Source organism: Eremomyces bilateralis (genome assembly GCF_010015585.1).
Source record: "Eremomyces bilateralis CBS 781.70 unplaced genomic scaffold P152scaffold_57, whole genome shotgun sequence".
NCBI lineage: Eukaryota > Fungi > Ascomycota > Dothideomycetes > Eremomycetales > Eremomycetaceae > Eremomyces > Eremomyces bilateralis.
Genome location: NW_022985123.1, coordinates 1 through 18,296, shown reverse-complemented (window position 1 = coordinate 18,296; position 18,296 = coordinate 1). Strand labels below are relative to the sequence as shown.

The following is an 18,296-nucleotide window of genomic DNA, read 5'->3' as shown; positions in this document are numbered from 1 at the left end:
TCTCCCGGGGATTGATGGTGTTGTCAGACATTCTCTACTCTGCTCAGCGTTGTACAGCCAAGAAGAGCGATTCGAGTGTCAAGGATTGGTAGTCCTGGGTGATATTGGATTGCTGTAGGCAACTGAATAGATCAAGAAGTCTGTATCAACGTATTTGTATTGTATGTAATCGTGTAAATGTGTAACAGCGCGAATCGCTACCGTCGAGAGTTGGTAGGATTCGTGCGGGGTATTATATACCTCAAAAGCGGGGTAAGGATAAAAGATAATCCGATCTGGGCCCAAAGGGCCCAAATGGCTCATGCAGGTAGTGAATCTTCACAGCAGAGGAGTCGTTTACCTTGAATCGAAAGCAGAGTATCGTATTTCGACTTATCTGCCGCCAGCTAGACCGGGTCCACCGCGACGAGTCCGGAGTTCCCCAGCTCTGCCAATTTATTGGAGGTGAGGGCGGGACGGGAAAATCACGGATCATCGGAGCGGTCGCGGCGCTGTTCGCGAGGAAGGGGATCCCGCACCGCCTACTGGTTACAGCGACCTCGGGAACGGCGGTAGCCAATATTGATGGGGTCACTATCCATTCCGCGTGCGGGTTCTCGAAAGACACGACTCGGTCGGTGGGTCGGAGTACGGACCTGGAGAGATTCGCGCCTAGGAGTTCAACTAATCTCCGCGTCGATGGACGAAGCCGGGCCGTATGGCAGGAAAAGCTCCTGCTCATTATCGACGAGGTCAGTATACTGGGTGCGCGGACGCTATATATAGTAAACGAACAGCTGTACCGACTTCGAGGGTATGCGGACGACTTTAGCGGGATCCCGATTATCGTGTTCTGCGGGGATTTCCGCCAGTTCCGCCCGGTCCAGGAGCGGTCCATCCTTCTCCCCAGCCAAGTTATTGCGTAGACCGACGATACAGCTTTCCGAGCAGAGCAGAGGCACCAGCACGATAAAGCGCACGCGCTGTGGAACAAGTTTACTACGGTCGTGATGCTCGACGAACAAGTCCGTGCCGCCGGAGATCCACGACTCCAGCAACTCCTCAGGCGGATCCGGCACGGCGTACAAGATCAGTCCGATATGGATTTTCTGAACGACACGTGCTACCAGGAAGGTCGACGTATCCCATGGGAGTCCGGCATCACGGTTATCACGCCGCTGAATCGGAACCGCTGGAATCTGAACGTCGAAGCCACGCTGTCCTTCCAACGCCAAAGGCAAAGCGTGCTTCGGATTTTCATGTCCGAGCACAAGTGGAAAGATGGCCAGCCTACGGAGGAGGAGGCCCTAATGCTGTTAAGTCAGGGGGACGACAGCGCCATCCCCGTCCCCGCTATCTTTATGTTCGTCCAGGGGATGCCCATCACCGTAAATCAAAACACCCACCAAGGCCTGAAGCTGGTCAATGGCGCCCGCTATACGGCGTTAGACGTCATCCTCGACCTGAAATTCCCCGGGCATCGCGTCAACGCCGATACCATGCTCCACTTCGGGCCTCCGGCCGGGATCGTGCTGGCGTCCGAGACGACGAGAGACTACGATTTCGTGGGCATGCCAGCCGGCACCATCCTCCTGGCACCCGTCAGTGTCAAAATCGACTCCCAGAGAAAGCGGCCGTGGCAGATGCACGACGTCAGCCGGCGAGGATTACCGTGCGCAGCGGCGTTCGCCTCCACGGATTATAAGGTGTAAGGAAAGACGTTAGACCGAGTGGCGCTAGAACTTCGCGGCGCGAGGACGACGAACATCGATGGCTAGGCCGTTCCCAGTTAATGCGATGCCTACGGCCTATACGTACAACTATCGCGCTGCCCATCCCTAGATGGGATTATGCTTCTGTCTCGAGCGCGAGAAAGGGACATTATCGGTAATCGAGTGCCCGAGACTATGGTCGCCGCCGAGAATAGGCTAGAACGGCTGAGCGAGGGGATGATTCAAGACGCGGAACGTTGGGACTGGTCAACAGAAGAGGGATGGACGGTACATTAAGGGGAAGTAAACGCGGCCTAGATATACAAAGTAGATTGGCTAGCAGAGCGCAAATAGAGCGAGAGACATTGAAAACCGACCCTTTGTAACATTGATCGCTTAATGATGGGGAGACTTCGCCTCTTTTTTTTCCCTCGCATCCCTCCTCTTTTTCTCGAGTCTTTATGATCGGAGTCAGTCTTGACAATCAGAGTCAAGTCTCAACGATCGGATTGAGTCCCGACGATCGGACTCAGTCAGGCGCGGGGTCAGAATCAGGCGGTGTCAGCGAACGGCGAGTGAACGATGCCGAGCGTGTAGTTTCATAGCTCGTTAGAATCATATCATACGGGCTAAATCGGGCGGCGATCGCGATGTCGACGAAGGTTGGGGTGAAGGAACGGAAATCACGTGAAACTCACGTGAATATCATGTGATTTAAGTTTGAGTTGGGAGAAAAGTTGGCCCTCAGGCGTCCACAAAGACCTTACGGAACTTCGTTCCTCCAGGCACTCAGACCTTACGGCACTTCGTTCCTCCAGGCACTTCGTTCCTCCAGGCACTAGACACAAGGCAACCATCATGTAATTAGTCATCCTAGCTAGTTCCCCACATGGGCCTCACAGAGAGGCCTGACGGGCGTATGAATCTCTCTCTCTCTCTCTCTAAGATCTTTTCCGTCCTTTGCTAAGCACCGCCAAAGACTAAAAGGCTTTGAATATTGATTCTGCCAAACCCACGCCGGCGCAATAGTTCCCGGCCACGGTGAACCGGAAACTCGGCCACGGTCATTATGCTGACATCATCGGAGCCGATTCCATCTTTATCCAGAAGCTGTAACACCGCACAGAGCGTCTTCCCGGTGGAGAGTACATCGTCTACCACTACCACGAAACCCCCCCTGGGTAGGACATCCCGTTCCATTTCGATCCGCTTCTCCGTCGAATCGTTGGATTCTAAAGAAGAGATATGCGATGAGAGCTTGATAACCGACACGGTGGGTGGAGGGAGCTTGCCAGCGCCCCGAGTCAGCACCAATGGCACATTGACCCACGAGGCCAACGCCGACGCATAGACAAACCCGCCGGCCTCGCAACACACCACCGCATCGACTTTGGCCCAGTCACCGGCGAAGTGGGTTTTCAGCAGCGACGTACACAGGGCCAGCCCACCGGGCTTCTGGGAGATGCCGAGCACGTGACAGAACTCGATGCCGAGCACGTGACAGAACTCGATGCCTTGGCGCGGGTAGTCGGGTATCTGGCGCACCATGTCGGCCAGTCGCTGCAGGTCCTCGTGGAGGAAGGGAAGCAGGTATCGTTCGGCAAACCGTGTTGCCGCCTTATTCCCGGTCGTGTCGTTGTCGATGGTGAAACTATGACAGTAATCCCAAGCTGTTGAACTCGACTTGCGACTGTTGTTGTCCTTGTTGTCGTCACCGTAGTCATCACCACCGTTGTCACCGATGTGGCACCCTCGGCGAACCCGCCGCGTCTGTTCACTCGCTTGGACGTGAACCTCGATAAGCCTGCTGTCTGGCACCAAATGCGACAAGGTTGCGACCGGCGCCTCGTCCCTCATCCCGGTGATTAGCAGCACGTCCACGTCGACGGCGCCAGACACGACGCTCAGAAAATGTTCCTGTGGCAGCCGAGGACGTTGCCGCGCCCGTTCTCGGAAATATGTCGTGAGCGCCGGGCGGTGCTGCTCCTTGTAGGCACGGTTCCCAAGCAGGAGGCTCAAGTCGGCACCGGTAGCCGCCGCGTATTCTCGCTTGATCGCATCGCTAATGCTGACCGCACGCGCCGTGAGGCTTTTGTGAGCGCTTTTCATGAACACGGAGACCCAGACGTCGGCACAATAGTCCTTGCCGGCGCAGCTTTCGCCCGTGACAAGAATGATAAGCTTCTGTTGCATCTGCACTTTCGGGAGTGGGCAGGCATAAGCCAGTACATTACGCGGGTCCAAGCTGTGTTTGAGACGGGCCAGGCGCGGCCGGTTCGGTCCAAAAGCCTTGGCCGCCAGCACGGCGTCTCTGGGGTCCGGCCCAAGGTCGGCGCCGTAAGCTCCGCTACTCAGGGACAACAAGTCCCCGGCGACGTTGTAAACCCACCGCACGGCAGATAGTGCGGCTTCGGTACCATCTTGGTCGCAGGGCCAGACACCAGTTATCACGCAGGCAAAGTCCCAGTCCCGACAGCCGAAAGCAGTGGCATCGGCCGCAACGTCGCCGACCGCTCCGCCACCTTGCAAGAGATGGAGATAGCAGAGTGGCGAGGGACGAGTCCCAACGGCCGCCACCAATCGGTCGGCGACGTTCGCTTCTCCGATGTTTTTTAAAAATAAACATCTCTTGAACGAGGAGGTCTTGCCGCTGCCGTGCCCGCCGTGCATCCCGGACATGTACATCTCGCCCTCAAACAAACCGATGCCGTCTACGGCCTTGGAATCGTCTCCCGGCCCCCAAATTTCACCTACAGGCGTGAGCGTGGGTTTTGCAGAGGTGAGCCTTGTCGTGAAAGATTCGAACATGGTCATGCCAAGACGCAGCTGGCCAGCGTCCCAGTACAGATACGCGTCTGCAGAACAGCTCCGGGGGAGCTTCCTGGCGACGAGTTTATCAAAGTCACTGAGTCTGAACCGGGCCTCGAGGTTGTCACTTAGCGGGACAACCCAGTTTCGAGTCAGGTAGGTCGGAGCTGTGTAAGCCTTGAAAATCACACTGACCACGATGCCAAAGTTGGTCCCGGCGCCTTTCATCGCCCATAATAGATCGGGTTCGTTATCTGGGCGAACGGCACCGGCCGGCCGGTGTTGGCTTGGTACATGGCCGACGCAGAGGACCTGGCTAGAGTCGACGCTAACCATAATGGCACCTACAATGGCGTCGCACGCGAGCCCATACAACCTAGCCAGGTGCCCGATGCCGCCTTGTAGCCACAGCCCCGCACCGACACTTGGGCGAGCCCCTAGGGGCACTGTCACACCCGCCGCCATGGCCTTGCGGACGATATCCACCGTCTTGCAGCCGGCCTCGGCGACGACCAAGGAACCAGAATCGGAACCAGAATCCCCTCCATCCTCCCCCGCTGAGACAATGTGTACTTGATCAAAGGCGCCCATGTCGACCGAAACAACGTTGGGCCAGAGACAATGGCCGCTGTGACCCCCACCGACGACGGTCAGGCCGACCCCGTGCTTAAGAGCCCATTGAACGCACTGCTGGACGTGTCGGACCTCTGTCGGCCTAATAATCGAGGCGGGGCGGTGAAGGCGAGCCTCCCGGTTTTTAACTATCTTGCCCTCTTTCACCAATGGCACCTGCGCCGTCAGCTCTGGCAACGTGGTCGCATGTTGGGTAAAGGCCGCCATGACGTTGGGCGCGCTGAACAAGAGATGATCTGGATAGGCATCCTCGCGACGGCTCAAGGCGCGGCACACCTTACGCCACTCAACTCGGATAGCCTTGTCCACGTCCACGTCCTGCACGACAAACCCCGCGACGAAAGGAGCAAAACTATCTAGTACCTCGTCGTCATTTGCCACGCGAACGACTCCGGTAGGGAAAGAAGCCGTTCGATAGCACACCAAGCCGTCGAGGTCCAGGGCCCCGTCGCGATGGAAAATCGCGACCACTCCGCCTTGTGGCCGCTTAACAAGCATTTCTAGCGCACGTTCGATCACCCTGTGTTTGGGCTTCATGCCATACATGCTGTGGCAGAATAGGATGATATCGTATTTTTCCTCATCACTCGTACCGGTACCGGTAACGCTACCTATGTTGTCGTCCAGGACGAAGGGAATTCGGTGGATGTCGGGCGCCCTTTCCAGACAGGGCAGCGGGGACTCTGACTCGGGGGCCGAGCTAAGCCATTCTTCCAACCTCGTAGCAAACAAGCCATTGGGCTCGAATGCAGTGTATCTCCTGACCTTCCGTTTTAGACCGCTGGGAAGATGTCCAAGGAGGCTCTTCGGGCCCGGTCCGATTTCTAGTGCCGAGATATGGACACGCGAGTTAACGAGAAGGCTTAGCAGCTGAGATAGTTGAGGGATGATAAAATCCCGGTATGTCACCCATCCCGAGTCTCGGAGCAAGATATCGAAGCCGGCGCTGTACTGTGAGTCGGACAAGGGCTGCTTCGAGGACGATGCCGTTGCTCTGGTTTTTCGCCGAAGGGCCCGCTTTAGGGAGTCAAGGGTGGCCATTTCCGTTCGGCATGAGTGTGCGAGTATTTCGCATTAGGAATGGCGACAATGGTTGATATGGGCCTTATTGAGGTCAACGGCCGTATTGAAGCGGTTTACATCGAGAGGCGAAACCTGCGGCACTATACCTGATTGCAGATACTATGATCCTAGTGCTCTATTCGTCGGATGTCGATCTGAAGCAGACATACGTCCATTATAAATCTGTGAGTAGTCAGTCGAAGCCCAGTCAGATTCTTCCGTGCAGAGTAAAGCAACAGGATAATTGTAGCAGCCGTCATTCTACTATGCATCAGCATCTTTTCCCAGTAACATCTGCGTGAAACATGACCTCGTACACCGTATCGGCATCGGTCTTTCCTATCCTCGACGAAAGAGGCTTTGTTCCTTACGGCACATAATTCCGAAAGAGTGCATCTCCTGACGAGATACACCATAACGGACCCTCGTCCATAAAGAGCGACCGACACATTTGACCTTGTAATTTTTGATGCATTGTGCGTGGTGATGCGCGAATAAGGTCGAATGTCCCACCTCCAGCACCTTGTCAACCTGATTTCAGTCCTACAAGGAAAATGCACACCTTCGCCTTCCCAATCGCGCACATCCAAACCCCCATCCAAGAGTGCTACTCTCACCGCTGACGCTACTTTGGGTACCTAGGGAATCAACTGATCGGAAAAGCAGAAGCAATCGATGGTTGATTGCTATGTTGACACCAAATCTTTTCTGGCGGCGATCTTTCATCGTCGTCATCGCAGAGTGCAAACCAGCAGTGGAATTCCGGTCAGGAATGGGATGATGATACATAGATGACCTAAGGAGGGGTGCATATTTCGCGTCCAATCGCATGGCGACACAAATCAGGCTTGATAGTATGACCCCGCATGCCAATACATGATAACCTGGCTCTACTTACGGATATGTTTGACATTCCCCAGGAACACCCTGCGGCATGGGCAGCGCTTATAAATAGATACGATACGTCGAACGAGGCATGAAGCTTGACTCTTCCTGATACCTGAGCTAAGAGTTCACACAGATGAGCGGCGGAGCGAAGCAGAACGTTCGAATGTAGATGTTATCGAGAGCCTGAAGAGTGGGACAGTACCATTGCCACTAATATTAATAGGATGTATATCACTCTCAGGACTTAAAGGGCCTTACCTAAGTAGATTAACACCGGCGCGAACGCCATTCATAGCAATAACTACGCTGACAGACCATTGCATGATACTACAAATGACACGCTCTATTTCCGATTGATAAGATTCAAGAATTCTTCTCGGGTTTTGGCCATCGACCGCATGCAGCCGAGCATGCAGCTGGTTGTCGTGGTTGCCCCTGTCTTCTGGATGCCACGCGTCACCATACAAAGATGGCTAGACTCCATGACGACAGCAATGCCTTGCGGATAGAGAACCTCGGAAAGGGCGAGAGCTACCTGTTTCGTGAGCCGTTCCTGCACCTGGAGCCGGCGGGAGAACATCTCGGCGATTCTGGCGAGCTTAGAGAGCCCGATCACTCGGCGGTTGGGGATATAGCCAATATGCATCTATTTGAGAGTTAGATGAAGTGCGCAAATACCGGGGTGATTTTTTGCATACTTTTCCGGTGAAGGGCACGAGGTGATGCTCGCACAGGGAGAAGAGTTCGATATCCTTTACGATTACGAGCTCGTCGTGGTCTTCGTGGAATACGGCGCCGTTCACAATTTCGCGCAAGTTTTCTTCGTAGCCTTTCGTAAAGAAGAGGAGCGCTTTTGCATAGCGATCCGGTGTATTCCGTAGGCCTTCACGGTCGGGATCTTCGCCAATGCAGTCCAGTATTTTCCTTACGGCACCGGATAGATTTGACAGCCGCTCTTCCTTCTCCTGCTCGGTAGCTTCCTTCCTCTCACGGGCGCCCTTGCCTTATACTCGTAAGCCATCTTGCCTCCGTGCCGGCGTGCTACTTACTGGGCCAGCTCAAGCCGTTGAAATCGATGTCAGGGTGTTGGGTATACGGGCTTTGAGCACGGCTCGTAGCCAGCGGAGTTTTCGCAGGTCCACCCTCATTGAACCCATCGACGTCGATCTCGCTGTGGTGTCTATCGTACCCGTTCTCGCCGTCCATCTTCGCGCTCGTCGATGTTTTGGTAGTTCAACTTTAGTGAAAGCGGCAAGTCACTGCCACTAGGGAGACCTGTTATGACCATGCCCTATCAGTGGCCAATTCTCCAGGTGTTTTCGGAGAGTTGTCTATGGTCGGAGGCATGGCGAAACGTTAAGTCGGTTCGCAAGGCTGCGGCGCTATATCTACAGTGCCTCATGCAGAAGTATTGATACGTGATTGATTGATCTATCTATGACACGGTCTGGATGCGCAATGTCTGCGATTACCAAGTTCCATTAATCTAAACTGAAGAGAGAGAGAGAGAGAGAGAAGGAATCTCCCGGCACCTTTGTGCGCGAGATAGCGACTCTCCTCTCCAATGCCCTACTGTGTCATGGGCCCAAACCACGAAGGATTTGGTAAGCTGGTAACGCTGTTGAATTGCTAAAGAGAGAAGGAGAAGATCTCTCTTACTGCGATCTGCTATTTACATCTGTGGGCAAACAGTCTACCCATCCCTTCTGCCTTAGGCCGCAAGGCCACAACACACAGACTGGGCGAAGCCCAAGACTGTCACATACTGCTGTTACCATGTTTGTTTGCTTCTCTGATATAATCCACCAGCCACGTCTTTAGCCACAACCAAGGTCCCAGGCTTGGGACCATAACAATGCCCCCTCCTCCGCAAGAAATGGGGATTATCTAGGTTAAGAGGATTGAAGATATCGCACCCTGTCTTCTGTTCGTAATCATCTAGCGCTACTGTATCCTCGATATACTACGCAGCTTCCTACGTCGGTTCCGCATAGCCTTCCCATTTACATAGGAATTCTCTTTTTAACGGTCCTCCTCTACTGTAATGACACGTGACCAACCCTCCGCGCTAATACCATTGGACCATAAAAGATCACAATGATCCCAAACAGGGGTCATTGGGGTTGGAAACCATATATACTAATTCTCTATGTTCTAGTCATGTGACCCTGTCACATGACTACAGGAGGCTTATGTCCTTACAGCCCATGACAATTGATAGCTTTAAGTGCTTGTACTATAATAGTACCCGCCTAGCCTTTTCATTCGTGGCCTAAAGGAGAACCTAGTACTGATCATCCTTGGCAAGTGTCTCGTCCCATAACTCTTCTATATCTATTGTCTCCGTAGTGATTACGTTTACTCTGATCTTCTTCGACGAGTCGTTCTTTAGTGTTATGGTCCCAGGCCTGCGGCCTGTTCCCTTGGTTGTGGCTGAAGACGTGGCTGGTGGATTATATCAGAGAAGCAAACAAACATGGTAACACAGCAGTAGGGCATTGGAGAGGAGAGTCGCTATCTCGCGCACAAAGGTGCCGGGAGATTTCTTCTCTCTCTCTCTCTCTCTCTTCAGTTTAGATTAATGGAACTTGGTAATCGCAGACCTTGCGCATCCAGACCGTGTCAGGGCTATGGTGATACATATGTAGTGGCTTGTGGAAAAGCTGGAATGCGTCTTCAGCGGCCAATCATGATAATACACGTATATGGTGTGTGTGATTGGATAGAAGCCAGAAAAGAAAACATAGTAGAGTAGATATTGCTTACGGTAGAAATAGGTTCAGATCAACTCTGAACAAGCGCGAACCGCCATAGACGCTTGTTTTAACTACTACACAAGTTTGACCGTTGCAGTGATTAAAGTTATTGCTAGGGTATGCCATGCGCATTTGTTGTAAAATATGGATGAGACTATACCAGAGCTAGAGCGTCCACAAATGTCAGACTATTACTTAGCCCTTGGTCTACAGCAAACAGCAACGTTCCAGGACATAAAAAGGGCACACCATTTACTGGCAAAAAAGCATCATCCAGACAAACAAGCTCCAGGGAAGATCACTGATGCTCACGATTTTCGCAGGGTAAGTACTAAGAATTCTAAACAGCAGAGAGAAGCTAAAGCGCCAGGTCAGATTAGGGAGGCCTATGAATGTCTCCGTGATGCTTCAAAGCGCTCGGAATATGACGCATATTACCCACAATTACGAGGAGAATGGGTCCAATATCGCATATGGCAAGAGACACAGCGCCGAAATAAAGAGCTCAGACGAGAAGCCGAGCGGGCACGTAGGATGGCAGAGGAACAACGAGCCGCTAGGGAACAAGCAGAGCAGGATGCAAAAGCAGCAGAGGAAAGGGCGTCACGCAGGAGAGCTGAGGAAGAGCGACTGGCGCGAGACAGGGAATTGAGAGAAAGAATGGCGGAATATCGGTCACGGGAGGTGGCACGAAAGGCTAGGGAAGAACAAGAACATGCGGCGATAGAACGGTTGCACAAACAGAAAGAAATGGAGGCGGAACGAAAGTCTGAAGAGTCTGCGAAGAGAGCAAGACAAGAGCGAGAGATGGCTGCGAAGGAGCGGCTTAAGTCCATATTGATAGAGGAGAAGCAGGACGCAATTCGACAGAATTGGGCAAGCATACGAGAAGCCGCGGAGCGTCGACAAGCCAAGCCAGGGCAACCCGCGACTCAGCATCCTACGAGGGATTGCATTCATCCCCAGCTAGGCTGGCCCAAAAAGAAAGGAGAAGCAAGCTGCATCTTTTGTGGAGAGACTCCCACTAAATTTACTTTTCATTGTCCGGAGTGTAATGCTGCGGCATGTGCTTTATGCAAAAGTACGTACTGTGTATATTAATACTATACAAGGCCACGAGAGAGACAGAGAGATTCATACGCCCGTCAGGCCTCTCGGCGAGGCCCATGTGGGGAACTACCTAAGCTGACTAATTACATACATTGGTACCTTGTGGCCTTGTGCCACCATCTGCATTTTCTATCTTGTCACAGAATATCTGTGTTTCTTGGCGTTTCCCCACGGCTTCATTCCGTATTCGATTCTATACCCCTATTCTTCCCCTTCTTAGGGAAAAGATCACCATTTTAAACCATATAAAATAGCTGCAGGAACAGCCTGTTTTCGTAGGATCCGGCTCTTCAGGATCAAGGTTAATCTTAGGCCTCGGATGGGTGCGGGTTCAACCCGCAAAAAACGGGTTGGGTGCGGGTTCTTGGCAAACCCAAACCCAACCCCACCCGCCGGTTTGCGGGTGGGGTTGGGGTGGGAAGCCAATATTTCAAAACCCCACCCCAACCCCACCCGCACGCCAAGAAACCCCGCCCCAACCCCACCCCATGCCAAGAAACCTTGGGGAACCGCGGGGTGGGGTTTTCTGCGGGTTTAGCCCCAACCGCAAGATGGGTTGGGTTTCTTGGCATAACTAGAGGTACGATCCGGTTGTAGGATAGAATAGGGGATTAAATATAGTAGTCATATGTGGTAGTCAAGTGTGGTAGTCAAGGGAAAGAAATTAATTTCATTCAAAAGTACTCTAATAGAAGAAAACCTATCTATAACCTATTCCGCTTCGAACGGTCTTGAGGTTCACTTGCCATAGTACTACTTCGTGTCCTCTTTGCTACTCCAGCTGTATCGTAATCTTCACCTAACTCATCTAGTGTCTCGTCTGGTTCCCCTAGACCATCGCTCTGATCAGCGTCCCTCCTATCTTCCCCAGTATTAGGATCGCTATCCCTCCCGTCATCCTCAACATCATCCTCACTATCTTCACCGTCGCTGATCAAATGAATTTCCCCTTCACCCGTCGCGCGCAGGATACTATTAGTATGCCTCTTACGAGTGTCCGATTCTATAACCAGTGTGTCTAGCGTAGACGTATCAGCATCACCGATATCACCTAGCTCTTCCTCCAGCTCTTGGAGACGCTCGGATTCTATCTGAAAGTCAAGCTTCAACCTCGCCTTGGCCACCATGATCGCCTCGAGTGTTTCACTCTTATACTCCCGATTGAACTCTGACTGACAGCGAGCAAGGAAAAATAGGCGCTCGACGCCAACGGATGCTGCCGGAGAACAAAGGTAGTCGCGAGCCATCCGAGCAACTGTTGGGTAGGCTATGTAGTTTCCATTCTCGCGCCAAGCTTCGAGAGGTTCAATATTGTTTGACGAGCCTATATTAAAAGATTAGTAAGAGATCGGAGTATGAATAAAGGGGAATATGTACTTACAAGAGTCAAAATATCTTGCTAGCTCGTCCATTGATCGAGAGTTTGAACCCTCGGTGGGCTGAACATCTTGATGCAACCGTTGACGCACATAGTCAATTCCGCGTGTATAAGCTGCTCCCTCTTCTGATTGGGTTGGGTTGTCAACCTTGTAGTGTTCCTCCCAATGATCCCGCAGTCTCCCCATGTAGACTGTTCGGTAATTTTGTCCCCGGTTATTAGCCCTCCCTTTCCAAGCCGATGAAGTGAAAGCAGTATTTCGTGTCCTAGGACTGAGTAGGAAAGAGAACGCGTATGCTTCATCAAGAGCTGTAAAAACACTAGTCCTGCTATAGTACTTCTTCAACTTCTCTACGGCATTCACCAAGCTCTCCTTGAGGCTAATCTTCCACGAAGCATGCTTCTTCTTAAGTCTATCGATCGTAGATTCAAGATGGCCGAATGTAGTATCGTAGATCGTGTAGACTCTGTGGATTGATGGGGACGACGATCTGCCAATTGACTGCGTAAATGCATTTAGTGGAGCGGTCATATCAATAAGGTATTCGATGATATCCCATTGTTGAGGATCGAGGGCCATCGACTGCTTCGAAACCTGACGCCAGTAACGGTCAAGGGGTTGGCGAAGAATGCGGAGTCGAACAAGCATCTGCGTAGTCGAGTCCCATCGTGTTTTGACGTCTTGTAGTGGACGCAGGGGTTGCCGGAGCAGGCTAACCCAGAAGAGCTCCTGTTTGTCCAGGGTCGGGTGTTCCTGGTCGATAAGCTCCTGCTGGATCTTAAGAAAATCTCTCAGTCGTTTCTCCGATGCCACAATGTGTTTAGCGGTCTGTCGAGCCTAGACTATATTAGTAATGACTACCACATTGACTACCACATTTTACAAGGAGTAGAGACTCACCTTCCAAAGTGTAATTGGCACCGCCCCATACGACGCAATTGCGCGCTGCTCCCTCACAAACTCCTTTTCATCCCAGTTTCGGATAATCTCCGAATTCTCCGCCACGCACTTGAGGCCTTTGAGGAGTTCTCCCTGGACCAGCTGAATAACATGGGAGATACAAGGGATTGATACGACCGGGTCTAAGCTTCCATGTGACGACAACAGAAATTTCAACTCGTCGTTGATAGACGCGACCATCGTGCCATTTGACGAAGCATTGTCTGCAGTGATTGAGCGTAGACGGTCAGTAATTCGAAACTTGAGTAGTGTCTGCATGATCATCTCCGCTAGGTCCCGACCGGAATGCCTAGCCTCAGTTGGCGTGAACGCTAAAAGCGCCTCATGCCATTTCATGTCCGTCGAGGTCCAATAGGCGAGAATTCCAAGATAGCCTGTACGGCCAGACTTTGCGGACCAGCCATCGACCGCGAGACCAATTTTCTGTTTGATGCTATCAGGGTGGGCAAGATCATCCCGAGTTGCCTTCGTCGCGGATTCATAGAGAGTGAAGATCCGATTCCGCAGACTCTTTGGGTTACTAAATGGTGGTTCAGTAGTCGTTAGGCAGAGATAGGACCGCTGGACTTCAGGATCCTCGAAGAAGTTCATAGGGATACCCCGAGAAACAATCATTCGAGCCAGACAATCCAAGAAATGCTTCGAGGTAACCCGTTGTCCCTCAAGGAATTGGGCAGCTCGGGTCCTATCAACTCTAGCCTAAACTCTATTAGGGAAAGTGTATATACTAGTTCATATAGTAGTCTCTTACCTTGCGCCTTGGATCGGTAATATCGTGAAATGTCAACTGGGTTAGGCCCTTGTTATCAGCTTTCTGCATACAATTTCCTGACCGAAGGTGCGCCTTCATTGTCGAATTGCCAGTACGTGATCCGAGACTGCCGTCTAGCCTCTCAGTGATTACAGCTGGGTGGCCCCCAACAAAACCACAGCGGATACAATGGATCTTAACAACCCCTGTAGCAGACTCGGCGATTTCTTCGAAGTAGGACCAGTAATCAGAACGAACCACTTTTCTATCCCACGTTGGCTTAAACCGCTTGTCAGGGTCTCTAGCCTTGTTCCTAAGGCAGAATTGGGTTCTCTTCCACCAATCGTCAAACGGCGCGGGGTTATCTCGGTCAACAACATAATATGTCGTGTTTTTGATCGTATACTGCCGGAGACCATCGACACCGATTCCGTCGGACGATTCGATCGCAGACCTTGCTTCGGTAAAGCTTGACTGGGGCTCAGTCGGCTCTGAATCAGTGTATAAAGAGGCCATCTTAGAAATAGAGTAAAAGACAGGTTTAAGTAATGATAAAAAGTGGTAGTCAGTGTGGTAGTCAGTATGGCAGTAATGTATTATCGTGATTGAAGTACTTAATAGAATATTATCAATTCATCACAGGAAATGGGTTGAAGCAGAATGTATATTAATTCCTGGTCCACCAGCCCCCCATATTCTGCCCGAATCCGTTATTCATATGCTGCAGAACTATGTCTGCGAAGGGCGTACTAGTCGGTGTGGTAGTCAATGTTCCAGCCTATCAATCGAATAGCTAGATGCCTTGTCACATCCTCCTTTTCCAAATAGCGTTCCCTCGCTCACCGTTAGGGCGGAGCGATAGCAAGTATCCATCTCCGATCATCGCATCTCTATCAATTGGACAGTCGATGCGGTAGGCGTCAGGGGGGGCTTCGCAGTTCCCAGGCGGTTTAAAGACGAGTTTAAAACCATCATACATCATGGCAGCCGTCTTCGAGTCGCTAATCTTAGAAAGTCCCCATCTTTCATCGTTATCAGGCGCATCCCACAAGCAAGCCGGGAAGGGGAATTCATATTGGTATCGACCAGCCCAAGCGAGGAACCCAATTAAAATGCCTCTCTCGTGTCGATCCTTGAAAATTTGGTGCGCAAAAGGCGCCGTTGAGAAAGTGGCGCTCTGGTTCTGATTTAAAATGTCAAATAAGCCGAAAAGAGACTACCACGCTGACTACCGCATTAAACTTACGAGAAAATATCGAATCGCGAAGGGGAGCTTCGGCCATACGAGGTGAAGATCTAAATGACCCTTCGAGTAGAACGCCGGAGATGACAGCCAGTCGTCCAACGCCGGGGCATTACGAACTATCCACTCAAGTTCTGCGCAATCTTGGTCTTCGGCGTTTAAGCCGAAAGATTGCCAATCTGCTCGGATCAGCCTTTGCAGTTCGGCACTCGATCGCTAAATGCGGTTAGTATAGGACTACCACATAAACTACCACACTTACCAAAATCTCCACGGTGTCTACCAGAAGCCATAGCTTTCCAAGGCTAAGCCGACCGTCTAAAGTTCTCGCTCGGTTGATAGCTCGGCTCTTATATAGAACCGCCTTTCGTGCTCGTTGCCATCGTTTGGTAAAGCGACGCCATTCTCCCAATTCGATCCGATTATAGAAATCATATTTGGCAACAGTTCGCTTGTATTCCGCCCAGAACCTGAAATCCGTCGAATTAAATGTTGGCGGGAGGGGCATACTGTTTAGGATTTCGAAATCCTGATCGACCGAAGTTTCCATATCTTCATGGAGATCTTCCCAATCGCTATCGTTATCGGCATCGGGATAGAGCTTATTGAGAAATAACTTTGGGTCCTGCGCAGTCCTAGTCGTCGCAGGGACCGCCGCAAGGGGATGGAGCGAGTGATGGACTCCACGATTAATCCTAGATTAGTTAGTAAAAATACTAGTTACCACATTGACTGGTACACATAACTGACCTTTCGTTGGTCACTTGTTCGACCGCTACACGAAGTAGCTCTTGTCGCTTGTCGGTCCCACTCGACCTGAAATTTGGTAACAGCGCTATAGCTGCCCGTGCGCGCGATACCGCAGTCTGATCAGCCTTTTTGCGGTTCTCATATTCGACGCGACTTGCATCCCGGGCATCCCGACGCTTTCGCTCGCGAGCTGTATTCGCATTGGTAGAGAGATCGGCCACCGCCTTCCGCTTAGCCGTCATTGTCGTCTCGTTAAGACTGCCGGTCACTGGATCATGGGATAGGTGAAGCTAGCAGAAAGTTAGTTATTGAGATTCTCACTTTTGAAATATTAATAACTCTTACAATCTTGTAACTAGCATGGAAAATAATCAAGATTGGGAGGCGTTAGGGTAAGGGGAAGAAAGTTTCATTAAGAGGAAAGTTTTGTTTTGGTAAAGGTTTTGTTTGGGGGATAGTTTATTTTGGTTAGGTTTTCATAAGTGAAGTGAAATACGAAGAAATTCAAAACACTTAGAAATCTCGATATTTTCGTTAACTCACCCGTTTTTCTTCCTTTTATAACATAACTCGACTACCACGAATACTACCGCACTTCGAATGCAGTAGTAAGCTTAAATCTTGTAGAATTAAGCTCGCAGGACGGTTAGCCACTTGAATGTCACTTTCGACATTAATTTTCACTTCTTACTAATTTTTATATATCCTAGGAGATCTCCCATCTTGAGGAAATTGCTCTTGGTGACCACCACAAGTACTACCACGCTGAGATTACTTCGTTTGGTCGAAAACGATCAAGATTTGCCAGAGTTATTGGTAAAAAGGACTTGGAATTATTTTCAGAAGTGATAACCTGGTGAGAAACCTTACCTTTACTCATAACAACGTCGACTAACCAACAACCTAGTCCTCTCTCTTTACCTTCCTTTTTCTCCTCCATACCTAGCCTTCTCTACAACCGAAACCTAACAAACAATACGGTCATAACTCTACCAACGATTCGACGAATAACCATGCCATCTCAAAACCGCCCCCCCGGCGGAAAGCACACTCCTGGCAGAAAGCGCCCCCCAGCCAGGAAACGGTCTACGAATTCGAGAAAGCCTGTAAGGAAGACGAAGACTGGCGCATACTTCAAACGTCCTGGCAGTAAGTTTCTGTGTAGTAGTCGGTGTAGTAGTAGCTAAACCTCTAAGTGTCTGTGCTTCGAGAGATCAAGCAGTTGGCAAAATCAACCGAACTGCTGATTCCGAAATTGCCATTTGCTCGACTTGTGCGCGAGATCTCAGGTGACTTCAATTACGATGGAGGGTATCGTTTCCAGAGGTCTGCGCTCGAGGCGCTCCAAGAAGCATCAGAAGCATACCTTGTAAAGCTTTTTGAGAGTATGTTTTTATTTACTTCCTCCTGACTACCACATAACTAACACACCGTAGATTCCAACCTCTGTGCCATCCATGCCAAGCGCGTAACTCTCCAGGCGAAGGATATCGAGCTGGTGGAAAGGTTGTGCGACGGGTCTTTCATTTCGGTTAGGAAGCACGCTCGAAAGTAAAACGTGAAGGTAAGGTCTGAATCCTACCATGATTATATAAACTAATATATTTTAGTTATGGCTTAACGTATATCATGAGTTATGGGTGTCAATGGATGGCGTTTTTATAATTCTCCAATTTGTCAGTTAAGGCGAATAACAAGTCGCAGGTTTGGGTATACGATGGGTGAGTGAGCATCGTATACTCTTAGATTAATGATCCTGCTTAATGCGCCGGATAAACTTCTATAGCCAGAATTAAATAGAAAGCTTCCTACTTACATTTTATACCGCGTGACTAAACTACCATATCTGACTACCACATCTGACTACCACATCTTCTATATGCTACTAGCTAGCTAGTTCCCCACATGGGCCTCGCAGAGAGGCCTGACGGGCGTATGAATCTCTCTCTCTATATGCTACTAGCCTAATCTAGTCTAAAGCCCTTTTAATAATGCCAAGAAACCCATCAGATGCGCCAAGAAACCCAACCCATCTTGCGGTTGGGGTTGAACCCGCAGAAAACCCCACCCCGCGGTTCCCCCAAGGTTTCTTGGCATGGGGTGGGGTTGGGTTTGTCCCTGGTTGCCTGCGGGTGGGGTTGGGTTTGGGTTGCTTGGCATGCGGGTGGGGTTGGGTTGGGAATCCAGGTTTGGAGAACCCCACCCCACCCCACCCGCACGCCAAGAGAACCCCAACCCAACCCACCCGCACCCATCCGAGGCCTA

At 51.0% G+C, this 18,296-nt stretch overlaps 7 protein-coding genes across 7 annotated transcripts; 4 read left to right on the top strand and 3 right to left on the bottom strand.

Annotated features, from left to right (window-relative positions):
* Positions 1-335: 335 nt before the first annotated feature.
* P152DRAFT_366258 (uncharacterized protein) lies at positions 336-605 on the top strand (the record flags this gene model as incomplete). The annotated part of the gene is made up of 1 exon (XM_033675425.1): positions 336-605. A coding segment is annotated over one exon (270 nt), but the record flags the coding sequence as incomplete, so codon positions are not given.
* A 162-nt stretch (positions 606-767) lies between these two features.
* Positions 768-2,288, top strand: P152DRAFT_463107 (uncharacterized protein; the record flags this gene model as incomplete). Its single annotated transcript, XM_033680472.1, has 3 exons — positions 768-901; positions 938-1,687; positions 1,856-2,288. Coding segments are annotated over 3 exons (1,017 nt in total), but the record flags the coding sequence as incomplete, so codon positions are not given.
* Positions 2,289-2,330: 42 nt separating this feature from the next.
* Positions 2,331-6,455, bottom strand: P152DRAFT_284977 (phosphoribosyl transferase domain protein). The gene has a single exon (XM_033674955.1). The coding sequence runs from the start codon at positions 6,171-6,173 to the stop codon at positions 2,655-2,657; it is 3,519 nt and encodes a 1,172-aa protein (XP_033529513.1). The 5' UTR covers positions 6,174-6,455; the 3' UTR covers positions 2,331-2,654.
* Positions 6,456-7,064: 609 nt separating this feature from the next.
* On the bottom strand, positions 7,065-8,372 carry P152DRAFT_463104 (GTP cyclohydrolase I). Its single transcript, XM_033680471.1, has 3 exons — positions 8,132-8,372; positions 7,781-8,085; positions 7,065-7,728 (listed from the first exon to the last, which is right to left on the bottom strand). The coding sequence occupies exons 1-3, from the start codon at positions 8,286-8,288 to the stop codon at positions 7,426-7,428; spliced, it is 765 nt and encodes a 254-aa protein (XP_033529512.1). The 5' UTR covers positions 8,289-8,372; the 3' UTR covers positions 7,065-7,425.
* Positions 8,373-9,982: 1,610 nt separating this feature from the next.
* P152DRAFT_453335 (uncharacterized protein) lies at positions 9,983-11,027 on the top strand (the record flags this gene model as incomplete). Its single annotated transcript, XM_033678355.1, has 2 exons — positions 9,983-10,919; positions 10,951-11,027. The coding sequence occupies 2 exons, from the start codon at positions 9,983-9,985 to the stop codon at positions 11,025-11,027; spliced, it is 1,014 nt and encodes a 337-aa protein (XP_033529511.1).
* A 3,672-nt stretch (positions 11,028-14,699) lies between these two features.
* P152DRAFT_463103 (uncharacterized protein) lies at positions 14,700-16,505 on the bottom strand. The gene is made up of 5 exons (XM_033680470.1): positions 16,377-16,505; positions 16,032-16,321; positions 15,544-15,976; positions 15,285-15,497; positions 14,700-15,221 (listed from the first exon to the last, which is right to left on the bottom strand). Exons 2-5 carry the CDS (start codon positions 16,271-16,273, stop codon positions 14,844-14,846), a joined length of 1,266 nt encoding a protein of 421 aa, XP_033529510.1. The 5' UTR covers positions 16,274-16,321; positions 16,377-16,505; the 3' UTR covers positions 14,700-14,843.
* Positions 16,506-16,550: 45 nt separating this feature from the next.
* On the top strand, positions 16,551-17,838 carry P152DRAFT_463102 (histone-fold-containing protein). Its single transcript, XM_033680469.1, has 6 exons — positions 16,551-16,676; positions 16,742-16,887; positions 16,939-17,180; positions 17,228-17,416; positions 17,468-17,595; positions 17,642-17,838. Exons 3-5 carry the CDS (start codon positions 17,045-17,047, stop codon positions 17,584-17,586), a joined length of 444 nt encoding a protein of 147 aa, XP_033529509.1. The 5' UTR covers positions 16,551-16,676; positions 16,742-16,887; positions 16,939-17,044; the 3' UTR covers positions 17,587-17,595; positions 17,642-17,838.
* The last annotated feature ends 458 nt before the right edge of the window (positions 17,839-18,296 follow it).